Consider the following 10,370-nt stretch of genomic DNA (forward strand, 5'->3'; position numbering starts at 1 on the left):
GCAGCTGAGCCAAGAACAGGAGGACGAGAAGTGGGTCGAGGCAGCGGCAGAGCCAAGGGTCGTTTCTTATTTGGAACGAGTTTGGTCCCATCGGTTCATTATCCCTGTTTAACTACAGCCAGGACTAATCTCCACTTATCTGAGTTGTCAGTTGGACGAATTGCGTCAAACACACTGTTGGATTAAAAGATGTCAGAACGTGAAGGTCGAAGTTGCACACGGAGGAAAAGCTTGAGCTGCAGCCGACTTGTGAATATTTAGATTTTATCTTGAAAAACATTTTGACAACTTCACATTCAAAACACAAGATTTGATCAAATTACATCAACTCAAGAGACAAAATTCAAACATGCACATCGTTTCAGCATTTTCCATTTTCCAGTATATTATAATCTGTTTGAGGATCTGTTGAACAACTTCACACTGAATCATGAAGCTGAGGATTCACCGAACCAGAACGTGAACATTTAGCTGAAGTGGGAGGGAGGAGAGGGAGGAGAGGGAGGGAGCGATGGATGGAGGAGGAGGAGGAGGATAATAGTATTTAAAACTCTAAGCACCCGGATCATCTCAGTCGGCTGCTGCAGACGACGAGAATCACTTCCTGTTTCATCACTCTGTGCAGGGCTCCAGCTGTGTGTGTGTGTGTGTGTGTGTGTCCAGGATGTGTCTTCATGCACTTTGAGTCACTTTAGATTCCAACACTCTCAGCAGGGGCCATGTTGTCCCACCTCAGAGCCCGGAGCAGGAGTTTGTTCCACAGCTACAAACCCGGCAGCCGGACTCAAGCCGCCAAAGAGCCGGTGGACCACCTGGACTTCACCTGCACCTTCAAACCCTGGAGCTCCATGCAGGTCGGATCCTTTTCATTTACTGTTCTTCTCAAAGACGCTGGAATCAGATCATTATTCTATTCACTTCAGTTCTACGTCAATGGATCCGGTTATTAATCAGTGGAAATCAAACCCAATAAAAACAGGAATCAATTAAAACTGAATCCAATTATACATAAATTTGTTTTTTTTTTCCTTTTATTGCAAATGCATTTATAATCCAGTTTCGTTTGAATTCCCTCGAGAATTTTCTACATTTCGTATTTTTGATATTCTTTATTTTTTCTGTTTAATTATTTTCTTTCTGGTTTTATCTCGTGAAGGATCTGGGCAGAGATATTTACGATCTTTATACTGAGTACGAAGAAGAGGAGGATCGAGTCCCAGCGTCTCCCTCACACCTGCTGCTGTCTCCGACCAAACACTTCATCCTCAACATCAACGTCGGAGGAACGGTAACTTCTACGCAACGCTTCAGCAGATTCTCCACCAGGAGGAGCTGTTGAGTTGACTTATGTTATAGTAACCCTAAAATACTGTTTATCTCGACACAACACCACCCCCTGTAGGTGCTAAAATGTAACAGCAGGAGTGTCGCCCCCTGCAGGCACAAAAGATGAACACCTGCTGTCATTTTTAGCTCTTGGGCGCCCCCTGCAGGCAATGAGCTGTATTTTATAGCTGTTTTCTTTTACATTAAAGAATTTGAAGGGAAATGGTGAATAAATTCAGGAACTTAATAATTGTGTGATTGTTAAACCAACGGCAAATAACATTTAGGGTTGAATTATTTTTTGCGAGTGCACATAATCATCCTCTCGCCTTTTATAGCTGATGGATCAGTCACTCGATATATAAAATATCTTTGACGTCATTGTCTCCTCCAGGTTTACCACCTGCCCTACAGGTTAGCCGCCAGGTATCCAAAGACCCGGATCGGCCGCTTGGCCACCTACACCGACCACAGCAGGAAGTTGGACCTGTGCGACGACTACATCGTCCAGAGTAACGAGTTCTTCTTCGATCGAGACCCCAAAGTCTTCCACAACATCTTCAGCTTCTACAGGTGAACCACGACGCGTGAGAGGAGACGTCACCACACGTGGTTTTTAAAAAAAAACGTGACGTAAGACATGTCCCTGTGCTCGTCTTCAGGACTGGAGTTCTTTGGATCAAAGACGAGTTGTGTCCCCGCAGTTTCCTGGAGGAGATAAACTACTGGGGCGTCAGGATCAAGAACAGCCAACGCTGCTGTCGCATCTCCTTCGAAGAGCGTCAGGACGAGCAGAGCGAGCAGCTGAAGATCCAGAGGCAGCTGATGGCAGAGGTGGGTGATGTCATGATGACGCTGTGATGACATCATGCTGACGTCTGATCAGAATTTAATCGTCCCATGTAAACGCACAGTGTCCGAGTCACAGCAGGACACACCGGGGACAGAAGGACACTTTGACCTGTGGTGAAGTTGTTTTGTCCAAAATAAAAAAGGTCACGAGGTCGTTCAGCTTTTATTTCTACCTGTGACATTCGTCAGTAATCTGTCGACTGACTCTGAGTCTGTCTGACCTACATTATAAATCACTGCTGTCTTGACAGATGGAGAATAAGCTCTTTTTTTCCCGTCCCAGACGTCCAACTGTCCCACTGTCCCACTGTCCTGCAGTTTGTTCTACCAGTTGTTTTTTGAACACAGTTTGAGCTGATGATGTTTTGTTCATTAAGTTATTTTGCTCTAGGATGCAGTAAAGTGTTTTTAACCCGCATACAAACTGTACTTCTACAACCTTAGGGAATTAATATCTGTTCAGTTTTGTTTTGTGGTAACGTCTCTGGTCCGTGTCGTTCAGGTGGAGATGGAGACCGAGGAGTTCTTCCACGACATGGTCTTCTGCTCGACCCGCAGGAGAATCTGGAACCTGATGGAGAAGCCGTTCTCCTCGGTCCCGGCCAAGCTGATGGGCATCGCCTCCTCCATCTTCGTGCTGGTCTCACTGGTTGCCATGACGCTCAACACCGTGGAGGAGATGCAGTACAAAGTATATATATATTCATATATATTTATATATAAAACCCTGAACCCCCACAGAAGTAAAGTACCAGTTCATCAGCTTCACAGTCCAAAGCAGGATTTCTGTCTTGTGTTTTCCAGACGGCCTCGGGTCAGCCCAGCGGCAGATTCTACGGCGAGTACGTGGAGACATTCTGCATCACCTTCTTCACCCTGGAGTACCTGCTGCGCCTGATCTCCACCCCCGACCTCAAGTGCTTCGGACGCAGCGTGCTGAACATCGTGGACCTGATCGCCATCCTGCCGCACTACCTGCAGATGATGCTGGAGTGCTTTGAGGCCGAGGACGTGCACCTGCACTCAGGGGACATCGAGACTGTCGGCCGCGTTGGAAAAGTACGATGAAGCTGAGAAATCAACAAATGCGTTCGATTTCTCTATTTCACTGTGTTTACGAGCTCCTCTGTGTTTTGTCTGCAGGTCGGTCAGGTTCTGAGGATCATGCGTCTGATGAGAATCTTCAGGATTTTGAAGCTGGCGCGTCACTCGACCGGCCTCCGAGCGTTCGGCTTCACACTGAAACAGTGTTACCAGCAGGTGGGACTCAAACCTCAGCTTAAACAACAGTCCACTGATATAACACCACATTTCATAAACCCTGTGTCCTCCATGTTAGCAGATGGGACATGGACCAAACTGAAAAGTCAAATAAATCACGACTCCACTTCATGATCACAACGATGGCGACGGAGAGTAAAACCTGTTTGTGTTTGCAGGTGGGCTGTTTGCTCCTCTTCATCGGGATGGGGATCTTCATGTTTTCAGCCGTTGTGTACACGGTGGAGCACGACGTCATCAACACAAACTTCACCTCCATGCCACATGCGTGGTGGTGGGCCACAGTGAGTGAATCTCCACACGTCCGCTCAAACTGAAAACCACCCGACTGTGCACTGCATCTGTTCACCCGTGTCTCCTTCATCCTCCAGGTGAGCATCTCCACGGTCGGCTACGGCGACATGGTCCCCGAGACCAACCTGGGCCGTATCTTCGCCTTCGCCTGCATCTCCTTCGGCATCATCCTCAACGGCATGCCCATCTCGGTGCTCTACAACAAGTTCTCAGACTACTACACCAAGCTCAAGGCCCACGAGTACACCGCCGTCACCAAGGCCCGCGGGAAGATGCACCTGGCCAGGAGGGCGGCAAAGAAGTTTGCAGAGTGCTGCGAGGAGGTCGCTCAGCCAAAGACTTCCCGTCTGCACCGAGTCAGGTTCTAGATTTTCACATCGACGGAAGGATTCAAGTTGTTTTTGGTGAAATGACATGATTTGTGACCGTGGATGCAGGAAACAGTTCCTGCAGAGACCTGTGGGGGGCGTCACGTTTTTTCTGTCTGAGCTTCAGGTTTTTTTTTTTTTTAATTGAGAACAGTTTTCTATTCTAGATCTCCTCAGTTTAATCTACACACGTTTGTGTCAAAGCTTGAAACGTCATCAGCCTCTCCTCCTCCACACTCGCTCCCTCGTTCTCTAAAGCTCACATGTAATCCAGGACTCAGGAGTGAACGACAACACGACTGAATTAAATCACAAGTTGAGGAAACATCTGGACGTGAAAACTGTTTATCTCCCTCTTGTGTCTCTAATAATAAACCAAAGTCACTTGATTTCAGTGTTATAAAGCTGTGTGTGTATTTTTTAACTTCATTCTCACCATTTAAAAAAAACAGAGTTTTTGATATTGGCCTCCGTAGAGAACAGCTCTGTCTGACGAGCTGATGAAAGTTGAGACTAATTGATCAGAATCTGGTTTAAACTGTTTAATTAATAATCTTTATTTTGCATTTTTCATCTGATACAATCATGAAAATATTTAAAGATAAAAAACAAAAACAAAACCAAACAGGATGGATGAGGATCAGTGGACAGGAAGTTATCATCATTGACTGAACTGCTCGTTAACTAGTCCTAGTTGAAGGACCAGTTTATCCAAACTACCCAGACTTCAGGTTAAAACATGAACTTGTCCATATTCTGGCTGTGATTGACCGGAGACGATACCAAAAGGTTGGTGAGCGACAGAGAAGTTGTCGTCTGTGTTCCAGGTTGTGTCCACGTCCCTCAAAACGTTCCCATCGACACAGTCTTGTCGGGCTCGGCTGAACAGGACGTGTCACGTGAGCAGTTTGTTTGAAATTCAAAGTCTCTACTTGTTCAGGTTCTCCAACAGGATTTCAGCCCCTTTGTTGTTGCTGATGCTGCTGAGCTCTGACGTGATGGGCTTCAGCGCCGCCTTCACCTCCGCAGCCACCGACTTGTCGCAGCTGTTCAGGAGGCTGCACACAAACACAGAGGAATTAATTTAAACTGATTAAAGTTTCATTTACGACACAGGACCTGGTGTTTACACCCGTCCTGAGAGATCTGACCACAGCTCCAGGTTCTGTTCACACCTGGTGTTTAAAAATGTCTTGAATGTGTCTCCTGTGATCAGTCATCTCTCTGTGTGTGTGTGTGTGTGTGTGTGTGTACTAACCTGCAGAGAACCATAGCTCCTCTGTTCACCTTCACCCAGGTCTTCAGTTTGTCAGTTCCCACCGTGTCCACCAGTATCCTGCCAAACCGCTCTGAGAGGGCGAGAGAGGTCAGCGGCAGCAGGGAGAAGGCAGAAGAGAGAGAGAGAGAGGAGCAGAGGAATATAAGTTTTTGATTTTCCTTCACCTCCCGATTCTGTTGTTTTCTTAAAAACTTGACTGGTTTCAGTTTGATCTTGCTGAAAGTTTAAATGTTCCCATCTTATATTTCCAGTGAGTAAACAAACAGCCACTGGTTTGTTTACCTTCCTTTTCTGCCTCCAGCAGCGTCATGTCCTGCTCTATGAGCCACTTCAGCACCAGGTGTCCTGCTGGATGTTCGGCCATGTGGAGCTGCAGAGAAAATAAAACAGGTCACGCTGAGGAACAAAACAACCTTTAACCAGACTAATTCATCTTTTCTCACACGCACCAGGCCGCCTATCCCTCCCGGCACCAACTCTTGATTGGCCAGCTGAGCCACGGCCGTCATGGCGGGCCTCAGGTCCCCGCAGGCCGATGCCAAGATGTCGCTAACGGTGACGCTGGTGGCCTTGTCCATCACCATGGTGGCAGCGTTGTCACGGAGATGGTCCAGCAGGAGCGGGGAGACGACCTCCAGCAGCTCCTTCCTCCGAATGGCTGATTCTTTTTTACTGAAGAGAAGACGAGTCACAGAGTTTCACTTTGAAACTACTTTACAATGACTGCAGATTAATAATCTATCACATCGATGAGCAGCTTTTAACTGGACTCATTCTCTTTAATGTCTTTAATTACCTGTGAGCGTTTCCGTCTCCTTTCTCCAGCACCTTGATGATCTCTGGCAGCAGGTGAGCCGGGTCTCTGGGGCTCAGAAGATACAACAGAACCTTCTTACCGTATTTATTACCGATGACCTCGTCCAGAGACGAAAGGATCTCCTGAAGAGGACGGAGAACAGACCAGATTAAACACTGACAAACACGGAACTGAAGGAGTCACACATGTGATGAGGTTAATAAGATGATTCTGGATTTACTGAGAGCACGGCTTGTTTGACCAGCTTGGTGTCGTCCACACAGTCGAACAGGGCCAGAAGAACCAGGTGACCGAACTCCCCCTGTGGACCGAAAACAGAAAGTCTGAGATTCAGACCTTTTCTAAACTTCACTTCTCTAATAACACTAGCAGCTTGTTTCAGTGAGTGAATGAATGAATGAATGAATGAATGAATGGATGAATGGATGGAGGCTCACTGAGAACTCACCGTAGCAAACTTCACCATGAACGTCTTCATAGTTTTGATGATGACTTTTCTGTCCTGAAACAAGAAATAAAACAAAGATACTGTGCTGTTCACTTTGACTGTGTGTGTGTGTGTGTGTGTGTGTGTGTCTCTCTCTCTCTCTACACACCTTGGCCGTCCCGTGCCACAAACACTGCATCGCCACTCGAGCTCCGTCGTGTGTGTGAGCCATGTAGACGACCGACTCTCTGATGGACTCGATCATTTCCTGCTCACACAACAAAGAGTCAAACCGTTAAACAGACCTGTGGACTCTTCATCCAGGAATTCATTTAATATTCGTCTGTACAAACATTAAAGGGATAATTCAACAGTGTGAAGAGTCGAGGTTCTGCTCACCGCTCTCTGTTTGTCGGCTGTGAACAGGAAGAAATCCAGGAAAACCTTGTGAACCAGCGAGTGTTTGATCACCTGTTCTCTGAAAACACAACGACAGTTAGTATATATATAAGATTTAAATGATTTTACTTCCAATTCTCATCTCACGTCATCTAATTCTTTTTTTTCATATCTTACTTTGTGGCCATGGGAGTGAGAATCTGCTTCATCTCATCGATTATGTTGCTCAACTTTCCCGGGTTCGCCTCCGCTACTTTCTCGATGGTGTTACACACCGAGGACTGGACACGAGAGAGAGAGAGAGAGAGAGAGAGAGAGAGAGAGAGAGAGAGAGAGAGAGAGAGAGAGAGAGAGAGATACACAGCAGGTTTTTCCACTGACTTCACTCAAGTTATAAATATTTGTTATAGTGTAAAAACACTTTCTAAAGAGACTTCAGGTAAAAATACATTTAAAAATCCTGTTTAATGAGAAATGTCAAAATTGAATTCAGAGGAAATGCAGCGTGTGTGTGTGTGTGTGTGTGTGTGTGTGTGTGTGTGTGTGTGTGTGTACCTTGCAGACAGTGAAGGTGTTGCCGTACAGCTCCTCTGTGAGCATGAGTCTCTGTGCGAGCACAGCTTTGTCGTTGTAGGCGTACTCAATGATGGACGAGGCGGCGGAATGGCGGAGCATCGTGCGCACGTGACCTTTAAACGTTTGCATCACCGCCGCCAACAGCTCCTTGTTCCTGTGGAGGAAACAAATCCACAACGAGAATCTTACACACGCGTCCGCGGACAGGAAGGAGAACCGAGTCCACGCAGCTTGTTAGGAACCGTGAATGAACGACACCGTAGCGAGCGGGTTGTCGGTGGTTGTTCGGAAGTGGACGGAACAACAGAAGAACTTGTTCATAGAGAAGAAGAGAATGTGAGGACTCACCCGTACATCAGCAGTTTTTTCACCACGTGTCGGCCGTACTGAGATTTACACAAACCAATGACATCATCTGGAAAGAACAAATGAAAACAGTTCATGTTTGTCGCGTCAGAAAATGTAAAACCAGGAGCTGGACCACCGACCAGATCCGGATGCTCCGCCCATCACATGCCTTTTTAACGAACCTTTGAGTTCTTCAAACACTTCCTTTCTCTGCTCGTGGCTCCCGAACTGGATGAAGCACTGCAGCACGCGCACCGAGTCGTGAGCAAACGCCATCTAGAGGCAGAGACGACAATGTGCAAGATTTCAGTTCAGAGAAAACACAAGAGCAGCAGCATCAGTTCACAACAAAGATGTCGACAACGTGCGCTCGTTCCCACAAAAACTCTCAACACAGTAACAAGTCGACAGTAAACTAATGAAACAACAGAGTGACACTCACCTGTTTGATTTTCCCACGGATCAGATCATGAAGCTCCTTCATAAGTTTCTTCTTCAAGTCCTCGTCACAATTCTTCCTGTTGACACAAACAGACACACACACGTTGTGATTATGATCATGATTTAACTATAACACAGAAACCTACTGGGAATGTGCTTATTGAAGGTAAGGTTCAGTGTCATCCCTGAACCTTTTTATTTGTTTTACGAGTCTGAACAACAGGAATATTTTCACGACACATATTCAACCTGAACTGAAATGTTTCAGAAAGTAAACACGTATGCACCTCCTGAGGTTTCCCCACACTTGTTTGGAGTGACAGATGATCTCGAACATGTCCTTCCTCTCCGCCTGCTGTCTGTTCTTCTTCAGGTCCTTCTTCCTCTGCTGCCTGTTTTTCTTCATCTCCTCCTTCGTCATCTCTTTCTTAGGCTGAAACTCTCCCTTCTTGACCCTCTTTGCCCCCGGACCTGTTTTCACAAGTCACACTCAATTATCAAGAAAGGATTCAGAACCAGGCAGTGGGGGAAAATCAAGGTAAAGTTCAGATGCTAAATTCTCAAACACAAAGAAGTTTCTCACCTTCACCCTCTTCATCTTTAGCTGGGTGTAGTTTCCTCTTCTTCTGTCCCATCCCGGCTTTGGAGAAACCAAATTTCTGTTCTTTTTTGCCGTCATATCTTCCCTGCCCCGGCCTGCTCTTCTTCTCCGCGTTGTTGTATGGTTTAAAGGGTTTCTTACCACCTGGTTTACCTCCAGGTTTACCGCCCAGTTTACCTCCAGGTTTACCGCCCAGTTTACCGCCCGGCTTTCCTCCCAGTTTAGTCCCTATGGAGTCTGGACAGAATGAGACATGTGAGTGACAAGACTGGTCAGAAATGCCTACATGTCCGGTTGATGTGAAACGTGATCTTTTTTTTTTTTTACCTTTTCCTTTCTGAGTAAACTTCTTTCCTCCTTTAGGAGAAAAGGGTTTCTGGGATTTGGCCTCCATCCTAAAGCACAACGAGGAAAACAGCAGAAAGACCAACAGGCTTTAAGTTGCGTCGTCAGAACCTAGAGGACGTTCGGTTCAACAGACTCTTTGCTGAGACGTCGATACTTCACATCACTAATTCTTTACAGCGTCACCGGTGCTCTACTCTGTTGATGGTTGACTGTGTTCACAGAAATACAACATGGTGGAGTCGTGACTTCTAATCCAAACTGTTTTCTGTGTAAATGATGTGGGAAGGAAGTTTCCTTTTCTGTTATTGTAAATGTTGATGAGTTGAGCGCATGGACATTTTTAATTAGCTCCAGAGAAAACCTGAGAGGAGACAGAAGACATTTAATAGATATGTAATAGATCTGTACGTTGTGTGTGTGTGTGTGTGTCATGTCTTTTTCCCCTTTTCCACGTTTTGTAAATGTAAAGAACAAATGGTGTGATGCAGAAATAATAAATGTCTCTATTGCTTAACTGGACAGATGCAGTTTCACTTCCACGAGTTTCTTACAGGAGCAAATAGTCACTTCATGAATATCTCTGCTGGTGTGACGACGAGACAGTGAAGAGCTGTGAACACTGTGAACACAGAAATATGAAGATGGAGTCTGTGGAGCAGAAACCTCAGATAACGAAGCAGGAACACGTCAACGAAGCAGCTTCAGTGATGGTTCGGGTTTATTCATGATTTGAACCCGAACCCGTCCTTCGGCGGCTCGCACACCGGAAGTCAACACGCGTTATAAAACCTTTCGTTCGTGACGTTAACACGAACACGAATCGAGTTTTTAAATCGTGTCTGAAGCTGTAACTCACGTTTCAGAAGCTCACACGCGCCGCCACCGCGATATCCCCATGCGTTCTGCCACCGTCACGATTTACGGCACGAATCGTCCAATCGCGTTCCGTTTCAGCTGCCGTAAAGCGATCGGAGTCGCGACAGTTGCTTCACGGGTGAAAAGCGGCGGGATTC

General features: G+C 46.3%; 2 protein-coding genes across 5 annotated transcripts; one reads left to right on the forward strand and one right to left on the reverse strand.

The window, feature by feature from the left end:
• Positions 1-567: 567 nt before the first annotated feature.
• Positions 568-4,525, forward strand: kcnv2a (potassium channel, subfamily V, member 2a). Its single transcript, XM_020106459.2, has 9 exons — positions 568-854; positions 1,157-1,288; positions 1,721-1,899; positions 1,989-2,160; positions 2,681-2,869; positions 2,983-3,237; positions 3,322-3,438; positions 3,618-3,743; positions 3,831-4,525. Exons 1-9 carry the CDS (start codon positions 720-722, stop codon positions 4,119-4,121), a joined length of 1,596 nt encoding a protein of 531 aa, XP_019962018.1. The 5' UTR covers positions 568-719; the 3' UTR covers positions 4,122-4,525.
• Positions 4,526-4,653: 128 nt separating this feature from the next.
• Positions 4,654-10,351, reverse strand: pum3 (pumilio RNA-binding family member 3). 4 transcript variants are annotated; one of them, XM_069513941.1, is made up of 19 exons: positions 10,214-10,288; positions 9,909-9,976; positions 9,337-9,404; positions 8,992-9,246; positions 8,696-8,879; positions 8,410-8,485; positions 8,150-8,243; positions 7,968-8,034; positions 7,599-7,773; positions 7,221-7,324; positions 7,044-7,122; positions 6,814-6,912; positions 6,666-6,719; positions 6,438-6,518; positions 6,197-6,339; positions 5,850-6,072; positions 5,683-5,770; positions 5,380-5,470; positions 4,654-5,179 (listed from the first exon to the last, which is right to left on the reverse strand). In XM_069513941.1, exons 3-19 carry the CDS (start codon positions 9,401-9,403, stop codon positions 5,050-5,052), a joined length of 2,010 nt encoding a protein of 669 aa, XP_069370042.1. In that variant the 5' UTR covers position 9,404; positions 9,909-9,976; positions 10,214-10,288; the 3' UTR covers positions 4,654-5,049. The 4 variants fall into 4 exon arrangements, with proteins under 4 accessions (XP_069370042.1, XP_069370041.1, XP_069370040.1 ...); XM_069513940.1 differs by having other exon boundaries at positions 9,873-9,976; XM_069513939.1 differs by lacking the exon at positions 9,909-9,976 and having other exon boundaries at positions 10,214-10,351.
• Between the last annotated feature and the right edge of the window lie 19 nt (positions 10,352-10,370).

The sequence above is a fragment of the Paralichthys olivaceus genome, chromosome 18 (genome assembly GCF_024713975.1).
Source record: "Paralichthys olivaceus isolate ysfri-2021 chromosome 18, ASM2471397v2, whole genome shotgun sequence".
Lineage (NCBI taxonomy): Eukaryota > Metazoa > Chordata > Actinopteri > Pleuronectiformes > Paralichthyidae > Paralichthys > Paralichthys olivaceus.

What these genes read in the sequence shown, in the direction of transcription:
- kcnv2a (XM_020106459.2), top strand. Translation starts at nt 720, where the DNA reads ATGTTGTCCCACCTCAGAGCCCGGAGCAGGAGTTTGTTCCACAGCTAC. An exon ending in TGGAGGAGATGCAGTACAAA is followed by an intron (nt 2,870 to 2,982) that starts GTATATATATAT and finishes TGTGTTTTCCAG; the next exon opens with ACGGCCTCGGGTCAGCCCAG. An exon ending in ATGCGTGGTGGTGGGCCACA is followed by an intron (nt 3,744 to 3,830) that starts GTGAGTGAATCT and finishes TTCATCCTCCAG; the next exon opens with GTGAGCATCTCCACGGTCGG.
- pum3 (XM_069513939.1), bottom strand. Translation starts at nt 9,403, where the DNA reads ATGGAGGCCAAATCCCAGAAACCCTTTTCTCCTAAAGGAGGAAAGAAG. An exon ending in GTGTGGGGAAACCTCAGGAG is followed by an intron (nt 8,486 to 8,695) that starts GTGCATACGTGT and finishes TTGTGTCAACAG; the next exon opens with GAAGAATTGTGACGAGGACT. An exon ending in GGAGACGGAAACGCTCACAG is followed by an intron (nt 6,073 to 6,196) that starts GTAATTAAAGAC and finishes TCTTCTCTTCAG; the next exon opens with TAAAAAAGAATCAGCCATTC.